This window comes from Paroedura picta, chromosome 1 (assembly GCF_049243985.1).
Source record: "Paroedura picta isolate Pp20150507F chromosome 1, Ppicta_v3.0, whole genome shotgun sequence".
NCBI lineage: Eukaryota > Metazoa > Chordata > Lepidosauria > Squamata > Gekkonidae > Paroedura > Paroedura picta.
Genome location: NC_135369.1, coordinates 85,667,011 through 85,686,326, shown reverse-complemented (window position 1 = coordinate 85,686,326; position 19,316 = coordinate 85,667,011). Strand labels below are relative to the sequence as shown.

At 39.1% G+C, this 19,316-nt stretch overlaps 1 protein-coding gene across 5 annotated transcripts in view; it reads right to left on the bottom strand.

Annotated features, from left to right (window-relative positions):
* The window catches only part of SIPA1L2 (signal induced proliferation associated 1 like 2), a 112,306-nt gene that overhangs the window by 23,059 nt on the left and 69,931 nt on the right, over positions 1–19,316 (bottom strand). For 4 of the 5 annotated variants that reach the window (XM_077346260.1, XM_077346268.1, XM_077346277.1 and 1 more), the window contains 9 exons: positions 18,380–18,637; positions 15,623–15,706; positions 13,943–14,046; positions 10,277–10,380; positions 7,126–7,514; positions 4,457–4,681; positions 3,737–3,887; positions 895–1,114; positions 217–348 (listed from right to left, as the gene is read on the bottom strand). In XM_077346260.1, the coding sequence (XP_077202375.1) occupies positions 217–348; positions 895–1,114; positions 3,737–3,887; positions 4,457–4,681; positions 7,126–7,514; positions 10,277–10,380; positions 13,943–14,046; positions 15,623–15,706; positions 18,380–18,637 (1,667 nt within the window). The remainder of the gene's footprint in view (positions 1–216; positions 349–894; positions 1,115–3,736; positions 3,888–4,456; positions 4,682–7,125; positions 7,515–10,276; positions 10,381–13,942; positions 14,047–15,622; positions 15,707–18,379; positions 18,638–19,316) is intronic. The other variant, XM_077346284.1, reaches the window with a different exon arrangement.

Genomic DNA, 19,316 nt, shown 5'->3' with positions numbered 1-19,316 from the left:
AAGGGACAAATTTAATGGAGGACCTGTCAGTCTTATTCTGCCTGACCTGCTCTTGGTTTTAGCCATTGCATTTAATAACTACTGACAAAAACCTTGTGTTTCACCCCCAAAAATGCAATCACTAAAGTGATTTGATAAATAGAGCTATCTGTAATGAATAAATTTTTATGATACTACTTTTATCTAATTCAACAGTTACACAAATTATCTCATTACCTTCAAATGCTTGGGCAGCATCTACCAAGTTAGACCAGTCTAGATCTGTGGCTGTGTCTGGAAGGGGCATCAGGCCAGGATCATTGAATCTTGACTTGTCAGATAAGGATCCATCTGAGAACCAAAACTCATCTAAGTTTAAGATAAAAATGTGTCTTTAGGACATATCTTAAATAAGATAGCACATAATGGCATTTAAAACTATAAGTAGCAGATTCACAGGAGATATGAGCAATGGACCATCCCCCAATGTTATGCACATCTAGCTGCCAAACTGATGTTTCCCCATCTACTCTGCCAGCATAAATCACTTATCTGGAGGCATGGGGAGTCCTAATCCTCACTTCCACCACACAAAAAGGAAAGCTGAGAGTGCTAACCATCTCTTTGATGCTCTTGGCCTATAACTACAATGAAGAGAAAGAAAACAGATTGTAGACTGTGTGCTCCCTACCCCATAAAGTACCAATTCTCACTGCCCTTTCTGACCTTGATGGCTCTAACAAAGGTGAAGAATTACACCTCTCTGATTCTAACAGCTGGTTATTGAATACTGGTCAGTATGCCACAGTAAAGGCAGTTCTCCTCATTCAGTCATTGTAATAATCTGAGGAATAGATTAGGTAAATTTCCTTGCATCTGATAATTAACTGAATATCACACTTAACACAAACTTACGTCTTAGGTTTCCAATACCAGTTGATATGCTTGTTCTAGGAGGTAAGGTACTGTGATATGGTGGGGTAGTGCTGAACAAAATATCATTTGGTAAAACTTGGTCTAGCATTGAACTTCGTGAACTAGCATATGAAGATCCTCTCCGATTGCTACATATGCTTTCATCAGAAAGAGTGCGATAGAGTGTTCTTCTTGGTGATAGGTTGCCATAAAATGAAAACTAAACATTTCAGAAAAGTTAATGAGTTAATAAATTTGAACATCTATCCTATTTTAATTGCAGTAATAATTCATATACTATGCCTTGATATGAGTTGTCTTTTTACTGGCATTTATTTACACTTATGTCTAATAACACCCACTGTATCAGAACAAACTTTGAATCTTGTTGGTCTTAACAGTGTCCTTGGACTCAAAACTTTATTCTGTTGCTTCAGACCAACATGGTGACCCACCTGAAGCTATCTACTATATCAGTCATAGTAAGTGTACCTGGGCTTGTAAACTTTTTAATCTGAAATGATAACCACAGGTTTCCAAGTCAACTTTAATTTCCTTCAGGGGTAGAAAGATGAGTGGGGGGGGGGGGTTACTGGTATAATTAAAATCATCCTGAACCATGTAGGAGGCAATTCAGAGAAGTGCATTATTTATTTATTTATTTATTTATTTACTTACTTACTTACTTACTTATTTACTTACTTATTGTTAAGCCTGCGTTAAAAGCAGAAAGGAAGGAGGGAAGAAGGCCCCTCTGCCAGTCATCCCCACGGGAGCATGGGGGGGGGAGTGGGAAGAGGCTGGAGGCAGGTAGGAAATGGGGAGGAGGGAGCCCCCCCACCAGTGCAAAGCATGTCGGAGAATGGAGGAGGTCCAGGGGGGCGGGAGGGCTGATGGGAGAGCACACAGTGGGCTCACAGAAGACCAGGGGAAGTCCAGGATGGCAGTTCAGGCAGCTGGTAGCCCCTCCTCCAGGGACAATCAGAAGGCTGGTACATCATGGGAAGTACCAGCCACTCTATATTATATATGATGACATTTATATAGTGAGGGAGTTAAGAGGGGGGGGGCAAATGAGATTCAACACAGTTAACAGATTAAAAGCCATATAACACAAATGTAATTTCCAAATTTCAAGCATGTTATAGTAATGAAGTCTGGAGATTACAGATGGACAGGAATCCAGATTGTTCCCGGCTCTTAAGAGCTAAATTATTTCATATATTTCCAAGAAATTGCTCCAATAAAACCTTATATTATTACTGTATGTTGCTGATTTCGTTCATTAGGTGCCTTTTGTACACAATTTTCAAATTGTTCCAATTTTTCAAATGAACAAATTTCGAGTCCAGTGGCACCTTTAAGACCAACAAATTTTTATTCAAGGTTTGAGCTTTTATGTGCATGCACACTTCCTTAGATACAATGTCATGGAATCATTTTTAAATGGTTACTTATTACCCCACCCCTGATCAATCTATATTAGAATGTTTGGGGACCCTCCAGAATGTGATTAAATGCAGCCAAACAGTTGTAGTTGGAAAGATGGGCAATTCCTCTCTCCATAAATAAGAGTGTTTTCTGTTTTTTGAACAGGACTTTTAAAATTTTTGCTAATGTCTGAACATGTGTAGATTTGTGACATATGACTTCTATAACTTCTATAAGATGAAATTCAGGAATGCCTGAAAACAGACATACACCAGTAAATGCTCACAAAAACTTTAACTCAGTTTTGGGACATTCACTTATAATATTAAAAATCTCTAAATAAATTATGTAAGTTTTCTATATCATAAATATGCCACACATAACATGCATGCCAGTAACCAACTATCTCACAGGAACTTCCAAAATTAAAGTTGATATACATGCCATCCAAACAACCTTTATAACCTGGAAAGTCTTGAAACAATATAGTTAAGGTGACCAGATTTTAACATTGGTAAAGCGGGACACCATTGACCGGGGGAGGGGGGTGTTCTTGATTAACAATTTGATCTGTATGGAGCAACAAAAAGTTTCATAGAATGCATAGAACACAAAAATAGTGTTGTAATATATATATTTTAATTTCAACATAAGTACAATTTGCCAGGTGCCCCCAGGTGTCCCCCCAAAAGTGGGACAATCCTCCCTTGAAACAGTAAGTATAAAGTTAAAATGACAAGGCATTCTTTTGACTGAAATAATCTAACATCTTAGAGCTGTGAAAGACTGGGGAAAAACTGGGAAAATTTAGAAAAAAGGAATTTCCCTGGAAACTTCATTCCCTCCCCCCAGCCCCATATTTTCCAACTGAGATCTGAAAAGAAAACTCCCATGAGATATTTTCCATTTTGGAATAAAATAATTTTAAATAGAAGTTGTTACTGACTAAGTGTATAGCGAAACTGAAGCCTCCATGTTTCTTCAAGAAGCTTAAGATCCAGTAATTAAAACTTGGCCCTGGGCCGCAAAGAGTGAAACTGGCCTCCACCAGGAACAGGGCCTTTTCAGTCCTGGCCTTAGACTGGTGGAATGCCCTGGGGGACCTTCATAAGTTCAGCAGGGCCTGTAAGACAGAGCTGTTCCACTAGTCAAGGCTAAGAAATAAAATCAAAATTCTGGCCTCGCTACCTAAAACCCTCAATTCACAGCTACTGACCACCAATGATAACTTTGTGTGCTCCTGAGAAAGAAGCAGCTTGTCTGGAAGTAAGACTTATTTTAATGCTAATAATTTTAGGATTTATTTTACTGATTTTATATGATTTATAAACTGATGGCTACCCTGAGCCTCCTGGGGAAGGGTGACATAAAAATGGCGGCCGGGGGGGGGGGAATAAATAGAGTACCTAACCTTTCGTCTGCCCTCCTCCACAGAGACACTCTCTGGCAACATCATTTTCAGAAACTCTTCTTTGGACAAGATTTGCTGGCTTTCTGGAGCTGTATTCCTTACTGAGGCCTGAAGATGACTTGAAGACAGCCTACCAACATCGTTATATAATCTGAAGAAACAATTAGTTGTTTACCATGAGCTAACATTTTCATACTGGATATTATTTTATAGTGACCTACTAGTTGCATTTTCCTTAATCTCTAAACAGTTCCAAATGACTCTGAGTAGAAAACATGCCATAAAATTATTTTTCTATTCAAAATAGGCATCATCATATTATTTTTAAAGACTACTAGTACATCCCCCTATTATCCTGCTTCTTACTTGGACAGACATCAAGAATCCTGAAAACTGGAAATTACTTAGTACATACACCTAAAACTAATAACTGCTGAAGACAGCATAATTCACTATCATATCCTGATCAGAGAGGAAAACAAGGTCTGTGGAATCATGATGATATAATTTCCCATGAATTGCATCTATGATGGCAATGATCTCTCTAACTGCTTTGATGCAATACAAACAGGAAGCAGGAGACTCATGAGCAGCTGTCCTGCCTGATCAAGACTGCATCTTCCTAGGCCTTTATTACTGAGATTTCATTTCTTTCTTTCGTTAGACTCCTTCGTTTCTAATTTCAAAAACATTCTCCAAAATATGTATGGTAAAACTTACTCTTGACATTCAGAAGATTCAGATTCCTCAGGTGTAGGACTACCTTCCGACTTTTTCCAGCCAATGACATATTTGCTTATTGCTCCTTGTCTAGGGTAGCCTTTTGATATTGATCCAGAGATCTGTTGACTACTGTTTTGAGACACTATATATACTTTGGAAGTATCTAAAGAGCCACTGTTTTTGAGACCATGTGATGAAGGACTTCCTGAATGATGTGACCCACTAGAAGTGGGGGGGAAAACACAAAGAAATACCAAAGAGTCTCCCAACACCTTAAAAACAATTACAATTTCAGTGGTGTAAGCTTTCAAGAACCAGAGCTCATGGGATGTATGAAGTATTATATGATATGTCCAAATATAGGCAAAAATGGGTGGGGAAAGGTGAAGAAGCTATTATAAAGAAAGGCTAGAAGACACACTACACATGATAGATGTGTATTATACATTCTACTGCAGAGGTCAGATGAAAACACCATTCATTTAGACAAAGGGATAGATCAGTTAATCAGAGTGAGTGTTAACCACTCCCAATGATTGAATTAGAAAAGTAGGATTAATATAAATACCATATTTGCTGGTGTATAAGACGACCAGTCGTATAAGATGACCCCCCCCCCAACATTTCCACTCAAAATATAGAGTTTGTTACATTACATTACAGTACTATGGGCCACTATGGGCAGCTATGTCTATCCCAACTGAAGTGCACCTGGCGTATAGGACGACCCCCCACTTGGAGGCATGTTTTTCAGGGGGGGAAAGTAGTCTTATACGCCAGCAAATACTGTAGTTTACATTACTTTGAAAGGATGGACAATTAGGCTGCAAAGAGGCACATCCACACTCCTGTTACTGTGCCGCTCACTGCTGCCACCAAACCTTGCTCATCCCTATTTCCACTAAACACAAGTACATGTGTGAAAGCACTCAGACTGGAACCCCACTCCATCTTTGAAGCTAAAGTTGCCAGGTCCTCCCAAGTCACTGGCAGCGGGTGGAGGTGGGGGTGGGTTTCCCATGGTTGGGAAACACCTGGAGATTTGGGGGTGAAGCCTGGGGAGAACAGGGACAGGAGTGGAGTTTAATGCCATACAGTTCACTTTCTCTAAGGGAACTGATATCCGTAATCTGGAGATGAGCTGTAATTCCGGGGGATCCCCTGGTCTCACTTGAAGATTAGCATCTCTTTCTGAAACTCCCCCTCATTTCTCTTCCAAGCCATGCCTTAACACTTAGCAAGGGCATGCAAAAAAGCCCTTTAAATGGGTCAAGGGTATATTAGCCCATACTATTTGAGCTTAGATCCACCCCCCTTTCCATGATGGGTTTGGATGAACAACTGGACTAACATGCAATTAGCAACCAACTCACAATTCCCCCTTTAAAAAAAAACAGGTTGCTATTCTCCAGATAAAAGTATAAATCATACTTGGAATTAATCCAGCATCCTACAATACATGCAAGGAAAAATCCCATGTGGAAACAGCCTTACTTATTGTAGAGAACTAGCCATTTCTAGTCTAGTCTCTTTTGAGTCTAACAACAGATGTTCCCACACCTCTGGAATTTTAAATAGTTTCCCCTGATGACGTATTTTGAAGAGGTTTATTTTCTATTTTAGTGCCAAATTCTACAGCTTGTTAAACAGAAATTGGATGCATAGAAAACAAGAAAATGCATTGCATTAAAGTATTACAGATTTTTAAAATTTGTTTACTTTTTGCTTTGTATTTCAGAAAAAAGGGGAAAATATTTGCTGTAAGTACATATATATATATGTGTGTGTGTGTGTGTGTGTGTGTGAAGTCTGGGGACTGCTGACTATATAATGCTACAAATCCAGTAGCAACAAATTTCACTACCAACCTGAATCAGCCGCTCTGATGTACACACAGAAGCTCCAATGTCAACACAGTTATGTGTAAACATTTATTTCATTGTTTAGGATTGTTATTTTGTGAATGTGTAGTATTCAATCTGAAGAGAAAAGGGCTGCTGTTGTTGCTCTTTGATCATGGCTTTATAGGAACTAACTTCGAAGCACAACTCTCACATAAAGACCATGCTGTATGACACAGTCTTGGATTATAGCTCATGATTTGTATATGCTCTGTGCATATCAGGACAAAGAACATGATACAGTGCTTCTATAGCTACCTTAAAATATAATATTATGTAATGTTGCTTTATGGCATCTTTATACCTGAAGAAAATCTAAGCTGAAACACAGAAGAGTTTGTCATCAAAATTACATTGCACCAGCGTACAACTAAACAGCTATGTAAGATATCAATCTTTCTTCACCGGAATTATCCAAAGATTTTAGAGCATAAAAGCAGCTGTGTAATAGATAGGTTTCATAATGAAAATATAAGGATGCAAGTATACTGCAAAGAAAAGAAGTCCAGATGATTCAAATAAGTGAGCTATATTGTGTGCTATTACTGCAACATTATAAGCAATTTCTCCCTCTCTCTCTCTACCAACAGTGCAGAGACAATCTTGTAGAGTACGTTTTTAGGGAATTAATTATTTTTGCCTTTCTTCATATAAATTTAGATGCACTATAAGGATGCTTCCGGTGCAATGCAATTTCAGTTACATCAAAAACAAATCTGCCTATTAACAACCGTGTGATTACCCATATTGAAGAAAATCACCTACCTGGAATGTGAAGATATTTCACTGAGGTCTCCCATGCTGCCATCACACGTATGACTGCTAGAAATAGCAGAAGCATAGCTGTGAACAGTATACATTTTTGTTTGCTCATCATCTGGTCCAGTAGTTTCAGAAGATTCGGTCCACTGATCAGGACGACCATGTATCCCAGACCGGTTTCCAGCCAGGTGCAAAGGAGCCAAAATTGGGGCAGGCATACACGGAGCAGTATCAATTCCACTATCAGTAGAAGCTCCTTTGCTATACGTTAATCCAAGCAAGTCGGTATCCATTAGATCTCCAGAGCCAAAATGCTTCTCATCACTGTTGCTAGATGTATTACTAGACAAAGTATTACTGCTGGAATGGCTGGAACAGTTTTTGTCTCCAATCTTTAAAGAAATGTTGTATAACACAATTATATTTCCTGTTATTCAGTTTTCATAAATGGTACTTGTCACATTACTATTTTTAGAAGAATCAAATAAAACTAGCAGAGGCACGAGGTTATGCAACTAGTATTATTTGTAACATATATGCATGGATTCATTAGTTTTGTTATCAATACATTTGAAAAGCAGACTGGATCCCCCCCCCCACACACTGCATATGAGATGAGAGTACATGAGATATGAACAGTGAATTCCATTCTGACATAAACCCAGCTATTCATCTGTTATGAAATCCTGGTTATTATTGCCAGAGATTTTCTAAATGTTTCTAAATAACTAAACAGAAGTAGTTACTAGTGGCTTTCTGTTGATGAATTAATGGTTTTCATATAGCAGCTGAACTTCTGCCTGTGTTGTTTTGGGACATCTCTAGTTTAAGAAATAAATCTATTTATATGAGACTACAGAGCTGGGTTAAAAGGAAGCTTGAAGCATAACAGCACTCATATCAGAAGTGATCTGAAATGACCTCCGCACTCAAGTGGGAATTATGCTGAGGATGACTACAAATCATTGCTATTTAACTGGGTCTCCCACAAGATGAACAACTGGTAGTACTGAATGGTTTTCCAAGAGCTACTGTGTAGCAAGAAATTTGATCCTCACAAAAGGAGGGAAAGAACCAGAAGATCATATGATACATGGTGCTTTCAGACTAGCCCACCAGAATGAAGTCATATGTGAACATAGTGTTGCCAGCACCAGTTGCCCAGCAGGGATTTAGTCAGGTCTTGCACAAATAGATGCTCTCAAATTATACAGCAAACTACTTGTGTAACTCAAGAAAGTTTCAAAAACAGCTTGTGATAAACTGAGTAACAGCAGTGGACTATGGTTCCATGGGGGAAAATCCTTCTGAATGTGCATACAGTAGTTCTTTGGTTTGTGCCCAGTTAAATGTAAATATTCTAAAATAAAATAAAACAAATAAAACAGCATCAAAACAGCCACTGTTCTACTTTAAAATACAGATTAGAGAAGATTCTAAGTCAATCACGATTATGTAAAAGTGCTGAAAAGTGTGTGACAGGCTGGAGAAGGAGGGAGTAAGAGGTCTGCAAGACACTAAGAGTCTTCTCAGATACAAAACAGCCAGCTTGGCAGCAAGATGCAGGACAGCCTTGTGAGAATGTTGCCTCTCAGATGGCACAGGTAGCGACCAGGTTGGATTCAGACTAAATTCTTCATAAGTGCAATGGAACTGGGCAATTTGCCCCCTTCCACTGCAGCCCACTAATCTTCCCAAGAGTTGGGAATCAGTGAAAACTGCCGATTTAGACTGTATCCAACCCTTTACCTTTTCTGTTATCTACATGAGCAGGGGATCAGCAATGGCAGTGCTTTTAACAGGCTGTAGGAATAAAAGTCTGAAAAAGCAAATTTGATGCATGCTCTATTGTACCAAGGATCAAGTATAATTGAAGAGAGGGTAAAAGAGTTAAAGGTAAAGGTAAAGGTATCCCCTGTGCAAGCACTGAGTCATGTTTGACCCTTGGGGTGACGCCCTCCAGCGTTTTCATGGCAGACTCAATATGGGGTGGTTTGCCAGTGCCTTCCCCAGTCATGACCGTTTACCCCCCAGCAGCAAGCTGGGTACTCATTTTACCGACCTCGGAAGGATGGAAGGCTGAGTCGACCTTGAGCCGGCTGCTGGGATCGAACTCCCAGCCTTATGGGCAAAGCTTTCAGACAGCTGCCTTACCACTCTGCGCCACAAGAGGCTCATAAAAGAGTTAGATATGTAAATTAAAGAAAGGAGAATATGGTTTGGCTTAATTCCCACATGAGCTTACCCCAAAATTAATATCAGCACAACAACGGGATCTATTTTCCAGTTTTCACACTTCAATTCTCACATTATGTAATTCAGCTGGAAATAATTGTTCTTTAATCATAAGTCATCACCACCGCCCCCAAAATTAACAAGAACAATCACAACAAGATTCTAATTAGATGCATTCTTTAAAGGTGAAATTTTGCCTAAATAATCAAATGTGCAATCACTGATAATTCAAGGAGATGTTTATTCCTCACAGTATGGCAAGAGATAAAAAGCCTGAATGTCACTTGAATTCAATAGGAATATATACTAAGGAGTAAGCAAGCCAAGGTAAATTGAGTTCTAATCAGATACTGGAATAATGCTTACATTAGTGAGGCTTTAATCCACTCAGTGACCTCAAAACAAGTGCATTATAAAGGGCATTTGCTGGTTTCTAGGTCACCGCCAGGAAAAACACTTGAAACCACTTCTGAATTAGAGATGCTTATTAGTTCTGCATAATATTTAAAAAACTGTCAGACACTTATCTACATTTCTAATGTGGACAAAGAGTGGCTGGCATCCTTGCCAAGGGACTGGAAGACTTCTTCATTTGTACAAATTACCCTTTCTCAGAGTAAAGTCCAAGATGATAGCATAAAAAATAATGCCCCCCCCCAAAAAAAGAGTGGTCAGTAGAAAGGTACAGAAATAAGTTTCTTTCCACCAGTAGCTCCTGCCATTCAAAATAGAATATTCTCTATGTTTCCCATCTCTATATGCAAAGGTTGTGACTGTACATTCAATAAAGTTGGTGACTTCATCAGCACCAGCTTCTTGCAAATTCTTCCAGTCTATATCCTCCCTTTTGCATCACAGGTTGTGCACATTCATATGAGAAATATTCCTATGCTGGGAAACCCTAAGTAAAAAGACTTACATGAGAAAATTTGTTTGGTGAATCCTTGCCACTGTTCTCTTTCTGTAAAGCCCGGTCTTTATAGGAACTCAAGACTTTGGTAGATGGTGCATGCCACTTGGTTTCTGCCATAAATAATTATGTGTTTTAATTTCTAAAAACACAAAACAGATTGTACAAAGAACTCACAACTTAATGCTATCATGTTTGAAATAGAGAAATTCTTTGGAATTTCCAGATAAGACAGCATACTTTTCTCAACTCACGTAAACAGTAAGGTAAAGGTAAAAGTATCCCCTGTGCAAGCACCGAGTCATGTCTGACCCTTGGGGTGATGCCCTCTAGCGTTTTCACGACAGACTCAATACGAGGTGGTTTGCCAGTGTCTTCCCCAGTCATTACCATTAAACACTTTAACAGTAAAATATACTAAAATGTCTGAAGGATAAGTAAAAGCTAATTTGTAAATATATATATGTAGTATTAATCAGGTACAATAAATGTAAGCAAAATATGAAGGGCTACCAATAGGGGTGGGTGGGCTGGGGGGAGAGTGTAGAATTTGGTTTCTATGGTGCCCAGCAATCATATGATTTGTTTTCACATGATGTTTGAATTAGGTCTGCATGAGGGGTGGGGTGGGGGGAGGCAAGCTCTAAGAATCTTTGGGTTCTTTTGTAGCTGTCAGCAACCCTATGTGAAATCAATGTGCAACTCCTTATTCTACTTCTGAACTTTCTCCTGATGTGTAGATGTAAAAGAGGCAATTACTGGAGAGGAAGAGAATACACGGCATTTGTTAAAGGCAGCATCTCAAGCTTTGCAGAAAATGTGATAGAACTTGTAAACAGAGCAACTCTTTAGATCAGTGATCCCCAACCTTTTTAACACCGGGGACCACTCAACGCTTGACAATTTTACTGAGGCCTGGTGGGGGGAGGTAGTTTACTCCTCTACTCTCAACCACTGCCCTAACGCTCTCTGATTGCTATGGTAATGTTTAAACATCCCTTCAAAATAAGATACAGACACGTCACAGCAATGAACATAAGGTACATTTTATTTTCATGGAAATTTTAACTCATGACAATGACAAATCAATGGAAACCCTGAGCTTGTTTCTCTGCAACGAGATAGTCCCATCTGGGAGTGATGGGAGACAATGACACCCGAAGTGTGTTGTAAAGGGCCGGGGGGGGAGCGTCCTTCGCGCCCCACCTCCAATTAGTCGACGGACCACATGTGGTCCGCGACCCACAGGTTGGGGATCGCTACTTTAGATTATTCACCAACAAAATGAAACTAATTATATATGCATAGTCAACTCCCTGACCACTTCTGCATGAGGGATTTGGCTGGCCTCACTGCCTGTTGCAAATTGGGGCTAATTCCTGCTTCCAGACAGAAGCAAGCCTAGTCCAGAGCAGTCCCAGGTCTGGTGCGACTTAGGACCTCAGTTGGCCCACGCCAAGGGAACACAGGTAAGTCCACATTTCCTTTTTTGCTCTGGGCTTCAACAGGGCATAAGTTAGAACTGGGCTGTGTGTCTGTGGAAAATCTGTGTTGTTCCAAATTGGGGCATTGATCCTATTCCCCCCCCACACAAGCATTACTTCCATTATCTACCCTTGCAATCTTTTTTTTTTTAAAGTCCCATCTCATTACAATGCAATTCCAAAGTAACGAAATAACAACCACCCCCCACCAATCTCTTGGTTTGTGTTGTAATGGTTTTGCATTACAATGCAATCCTGGTAATTTTAAAAATATATTATTTTGGACTGGGGGGGGGTCAAATGGCATTGGAAGTTGAAATGGAAGTTCTTGCCACATCACAAATATTGATGACCTAAATGGAAGGAAGTTTCCACTTCCTGTCCATTGGCTACCTCATGTGGTAGTGAAAATCTGGGCAGACAGGTGGAAGCGGGACAAATACTATTCTGTGTGATCATGGGGAGACTCAGGGTGACTATCCCTGGACCAAAAATCAGGCAGCAATGTGTCTTTGAATCCTTGCATCTGCAAATAGTTACGATGGGATATTCATGTTGTCATTATTCCTATTGTCACACTGCTCCCCACCCTGGTTGAAGCCTGGGCAGTAAAGATCTGGGTCCCCTCCCCCGAGTCAATGAGAGAATGTTGTCATCACGTTGCTCCCTATTAGCCCCCCCCCCAGGTGCTTATACACCTTCTGTCAAACAGGGGTGGGGAGGGCATTATTCTGCTGTCAGGTGCCAGGGGGAAGGGTTTTATGGGGAGGGATTTTATTGTGGGATTATATAATTTTGCTACCCACCATGAGCCGGCTACAGGAGTGATGGGATATAAATAACTTGATAGACGGACGTATGTGCTAGACATATGTGCTAGAGGTTAATGGACCAGGCACACACAAAAGGCCTGAACAACTAGACTTCTCACCATTAGTCATCTCAAAAACTGAGTATTAAATATGTATCAGCAGAGGAGGAAGAGGTGTTGCAATATGAAGGTTAATGGTGCAAGAAACAGTTTACAGCAGCTGGCATGATTAGTTTGGGTTATATCTCATAGAGGTAGGTGCCTGTACATGTAGGCAATGGAAAGATATACTAATATATATATATATATATAGACACACACACACACACACACACACATATTATAATATACAAATTAATATTGGGGTGATGGAAGGTCTTTGTGGGAAATGAATATGCAAAAATGAGAGTGAAAGATACACTGCATCAATATATACTTTAAAAGAAAGCACATCTGACACTTCCCCCATAGCTTCAGGCAAATCCAGGATTTAGAGGGGCTGACAGACTAGATGGGGCATAACCATGCAATCTTGCCAGCTATTACAGGATGTATGACAATACACATATGTTCTGTTTGATTAATGAATTAGACTATTATTGGAGCAACATGGAAGCCATGAGGAAACTGCAACAACATTGTTTTGTAATATATAAACTAGGAGAGACTCTCAGACTTTCACAAAAGACCATGAACATGTGTATGCAACAAAGCACTATGTGAGAAAGTGATGGAATATGGATATGTGCAAGAACATCTACAACTATTTGAGAAAGATACATACCAGTAACAAAAAAAGATAAGTACTAGTAAAACAAAAAGAAAGAGAAAAAGCAAGGGAGAAGTACAAAGATTTTTGTAGTGGGAACAATTCTTTTGATTGTTCCTCATTTTGAGATATTTAAGCTGCATTTAGGAACATTGGATCATGTTATTGCATAGCTTCAAGTTCCCACAAATTTCGAATTAATGTTTCTAAGCTCTCTCTTGGTGTTAACTACTATTTTGCATTAACTATGAATCCCACAATTTAGCTAAGGATGCACATGCATTTTCAGTATTAATATAAAAATGTTAATTTACATTTTGTTGTGTAGATCCCATATGGGAAAAATAATGCTTTGAAATCAAGGTCCACATATTGTTCCAAAGAGTATTTAAAAATCAAAAAGACTGTTCTATGCCTTGTGGTAAAAATCAATCACTATTTCCTCTGTTTGTACTCTTGTGCTTCTCAGTTTAGATGTGCTGTATGTTTTATTTTTCAAAGATGTTTTAAGATGTCAAACTGTTAAGATCCTTCATGATAGAATTTTATACAAGTTGAAAACAGGATAAGCAAAAATGGCAAATCAGTTTAGAAAGGTTATTCATAATTACCACTGGGATATCTGGACCCTTCTAAAGATTCGTCATGTTCTCTGCCTTCTTCATTCTCCAAGGGACCCGAACCTTGATGTTCATGCAGTAATGGGGACTGGCACCTTGTGACAAAAAGAAATCAAGATGCTTTTCCCCCTGTGAAAGCACTTTATTAAATTCAAAAAGTTTTCTTAGCATGACTTCAGTATTTCAGCTACCGTTAGTATCTGTGACTAGTAAATTTAAAGCTTAAAAATTTCTATCCCTTGCATATATATATCCATTTAAATTCCTTGACCCACAGCACAGAAACCACCAAGTAGCTAATCCTCAGCTGTTTGCCAGGCTGTGCGCTGATGCATATTGAGAAATTTAAAGGCCTCAAACAGCTGATCTGCAGAGAGAGGTTTATCTCCATGGATCAGCTGTTTGGTATTCCCTTGATTCAGCTTTCCTGAATGAAGCCTTGTGCCCACAAAAATACTAGGTGGTATCCAAGCCAACAGACTGAATGATCAAGATTATTTTTTAAAGTGGCTAAACAACCTGAAATAGTTAACAGGTGAATGTTGAACATTACAGTAGCTTTCACATGTGTAGTTGAAGAGTGGGATAGTTTCCCATTTTTTAGAACCTTGGCTAATCAAACATCATAGGTTGAGTCCCATGACAATTTTCTCCTAATATAAGGGGGATTGATTTTTGCCTCCTCCTGATAAAAACTCTCGCTCCCCACTCATGCGGTCCCTCAAGAGCAGCATTTTAGGAAGTCCTCTGAGGCTGCAAGAAGATGGAAAAAGCAAGGAAAATATGCTCTATTGACAGAAATCTTTTCCATCAGTAGAATGGTCTGTAGGACTCAAGCTATTCGGCACATGGAAACATCACAAGGAAATTTGCCTGATGGATTAATCATTATTATCATCACTAGTAAATAAATCTGCACACATAATGTGTGCAGAAATTCTTGTAAATATGGAAATGTCCTAAAAAATCCAGACATCAATTAATGCTGCATTTCTGCTAATTTTGATATACCATACTACATTTTAGACAATATTTTGAGTTTTAAAATGCAACAAGCAACATCTTGACAAGAATAACAATTCCCTATTTTTATGGAAAAAGTGACCTTGTATACATTTCAAAGAAATGTGACAAAGCCTCCAGTGATGCAACCCATGTTTGTTGATTTGCCATGGAATGCCCCCAAGGAAAAGCAACCTAGTGGCCTAAGGAAATATCCTAACTATAATATACCCAAAATTCTGTTCAAAGTAGAGAAAATGTGAGTCATGTCATATGGAAGGTGTGCTGTTGAGAATTTAAACTGACTGATGTGGGGTCAAAAATCATAAACTGCCAATTTGTGTGAAGTAACTCTCTAATGTAATCTATGTTGAAAGCTGTATGAGTCTGTTTTATAGAGACAACTATTTGATATTCTATAACATTTTATACAATCAACAGTTAGATCCTACAGAGTATTCCCACTGACAGATTTCCATGAACAGAGTATGACCTTCTTTTTTCCTCTCACTGCAGCCCAAAATGCCCCCTGAAATGTTGTTCCCAGCAGTACACAGCAGTCAATAAAGTAATGTTTTGTTGACAGAAATTCTTCCATCAATGGAAATGCACTTTGGGATCCAAGTTAATTATTGAACAAATGAAACAGAAATATAAAGAAACAAGTACCCATCATATCCCACTTGATGCCTCCACTGACTACTCCCACTTGGTCCTGGGTCACTGGAGGATGACTGGTTGCTTGGTGAGCTTCTGAAATATTGGCCAGAATAATTAAAAATTAATTGTAAAATCTGGTATTTTAACAACTAAGATGGCATTTTTGTACAAATTAACATATAAAATAGGAGTTAATTAAAGATGGGTGCAATTAAAAATAAGAAATATGAATAATTTGAAGGCTTTGGGGATATCCTTTTGGGAACTATATAATTACTTAAATGGTTCAGACATTACTCAATTGTCATAATCTAGCACTCAGCAAAGTATATAAGAATTTAAGGTATTTATTATAGTTGGTTCTCACAATTTTCACTTTTAGTTCCTTCCCTTCCCAAAATATGCCAAGGCTACTCAAGTTGTGCTTTACATACATTGGTCCCCAACCATTTTATCACCGGGGACCGGTCAACGCTTGACAAATTTACTGAATCCGGGGGGAGGGGGATAGTCTTTTGCCGAGGGACATCGTCACTGCCTGAGCCCCTGCTCCACTCGCTTTCTCGCCGGTGCCCCTGACTTCCCGCCACCCACTGGGAGGCGCTACCAGCAGCAGCTGCGCAGTGCCACACCAAGGGGGAGCCCCAGCCATGGCAGCCACTGGAGAACACCAAAGATGAGCCAGTGGCAGAGTGGCAGGGCAGCCCCCGAGGCAGCAGCCGGGGAGGAGGACAAGGAGGAGCAGCAGCCCGGTACCAACTGATCCATGGCCCGGGGGTTGGGGACCGCTGCTTTACAAAATCCACATAAGTGAAAAAAACCTGCAGATCTCCCTATATGTTACAAAATTTGGTTTAACTTTTGCTTTTTCTATTAAGATGGTGTTTTCATAAGCTGCCAAAGTATTTGTAGTTTAAACTGATGATGTGACAATTGAATGGAAGCTTAACACATGATCTGACTAATTCTTATGGTGTATGCTTACAAAGATTGCAATATCAAATAAAGGAGGGGTTTTTTTGGAGGAGGGGGTAGCAACAGCTACCATACCATATGCCTGATGCTTTATTATCATCTATGGGAACAGACTTGGTGCTCATTATAGATGGCATAAACTCTGGTTATTAAGTCTGAGCATGCATGTACATCTACATGTACATATATGGGAGAGAAATGTGCTGTCCCACAGAATAAAAGAGATCTGTTTAGGATTAAAATTTCTTTCAAGATAAAGAAATGGATGTAAGAACCATACAAAGTAGCCACATATTGTATTGCAAAAGTAAAGCTCTATCCACCTATGTCCTACCAAGTAGAAGATTTCCAGTACTTTTCAATAGGAAAGTAAAGCAAACATTTGAGCAAAAAACATCCATGCATTAAAACTTAAGGGGATTTTAAGCATTACAGCCATTTAGATTGCTAGAATCCACTCAGCTCTCTATCATATTGATTGGTAAAGGTTTTTAAAAGATAGAACTAAAAGTATAAACATTGTTATATTTTCAATTTTGTCAAAAGGCAACAATCTCTCATGCGGATGACATTGAGTAAGCTATATGTCTCTGAGAAACAAACATTTCAGGGGAAATATGTACCCTTGCACTGAAGCGACAGAACAAACAGCAACTAAAAATAAGATCTGTAAGATGCCCTCCTGTAAATAGGGAAATGGCTGGCTGATTTGCAGAAGCATTTTTTAAAGAAGCGGAGCAGCAAGTTAACATGAAGTTAGTCTTATACGTAATTCCTGATAATGTAAACTATTTATTATTTCCATTTCTACAGACTATTCAGCAAGGTCATCAAAGGGGATAGCAGATTTGGGGGCAGATGTAGCAATGTTCCTTCCCTTCTCAAAATATGCCAAGGCTACTCAAATTGTGCTTTACAAAATCCACCTAAGTGAAGAAAACCTGCACCTCTCCCAGCTGCTTCTGCCACCTCCGGCCAGAAACCAAAGAAGCTAATCCTCCTTCCCCCTTGCTCACCCTGGTCCCTTTCAAAACAAGCTATGTACAAGTGCCCTGAAAGGGTTTCCTAAACTCTCAGAAAAGTTTGAGAACCCCTATTAGACTGCTTTTAAGCAGTTATTGAATATTAGCTGTTTTGGCTCCTGGGCAAAAGCAAAAGATATGGCAGTTGGCTTCAGATGGTACTACAAACTGACCCAGGGCTGGGGGCAGGCAAATGAAGTAAAAAAATCTTTTGCCCAAACAGTTGCAGATTATTAGAGTTATATACTCAAAGAATCAAAGCGTTGGAAGGACCTATACAGGCCATCTATTCCAAACCCCTGCTCAATGCAGGATCAGCCTAAAGCATCCATTAAACTCAATGGACTTTTTGTTAGCTGAGGTAGACTGTGTTGAGTTTAATAAGATCACTTTATTCAGCTGCAAACAATTATCCTTTTTGTAAAATGCTGATTGTAAAATGCTGATCTATGATATTACTTTGGGTAGTCACTAGATGATGGCGGAATAGTTCAACAGCTTTTATACTCCCACTGCAAACAGATGGTAAAGTACGAGTTTGAATAGTATCTACCATCATGCATAGTATGAGCTTGAATAGTATCTACCATCATCCATAGCAATAATGGCTTCAATCATTATTAATCTAAAGCTGAAAGTTCTGCGGAAATTGTACAGTGCATAAATGACTACTTTAAGGGCTTAAAAATAACTTCACACCAAAGACTAGGAAGGTTTACTAGTAAAGCGTGTATCAGAAGAACTAAAATTAACAAAGACAATGCATTACCTTGCACCATCTGGCAGCTTCCTATCAAACGAAGTGCTGCGAGGAATGGTTGTTTGAGCCTGCTGGAGAAGCTGCTGGCACTGCAATCTATCGGATGTTCCTAGGATTGGAGAGGCACGAGAGAGGGGCTGCCCAGCAGGAGCTGGCACCCGATGCCAAGTAGTATTTCTCCTGAAAGGGGTTTTATACTCACATGGGGTGCCTTCGCTATCAAGTTTGTATTCCACCATGGGAATTCGACAAAGTTCTGAGCAACCCCTGCAGTAAATATAAATATAACAACTTTGAGAAATGAAATAATACTTTCCAGTATTATAATCACATTATTTTATTTCAAATACATATAGAATGTTGCTTATTGCATGTTGAAACAAGTAACCAGAGAACATCTTTTAGGAATACGGATCTATCAGTTTTTATGAGGAAGAAACGGAAAGCTTTTATGCAAGTGTCCAGGAAGAAACTGATCACATACCTATACAAGATATGCTTATAATGCGATCGGAACTCAAAAGTAGGAAACAAAGGAGAATCAAATATTGTAGGAAGATCTGTGCTAGGAGCACAAAATGAAGCAGAAGAGTGATTCATAGAACTCTGTGAAGACAACGTTGTTCTTTGCATACATATGTTTCAGACAACCGAACAGATGATTGTATATGTGGACATCACCAAATGGCCAATATAGAAATCAAGTAGATTACCTAATCAGAAACAGAAGATGGAGAAGCTCTACTCTCTCTGCTAAAACTAGACCAGGACCTGATTGTGGTATAGAACATGAATTGTTAATATAGAAAATTAGAATAAATATGAAGAAGAATACCCAAATTATCTAAGTGCCAAACTACGCTAAACAACATTCAAGACTTTAAACACCATGTAAAGAACAGGTGTACATTATTAAATTCAAACAAATATGAACAGAGATCTAGGG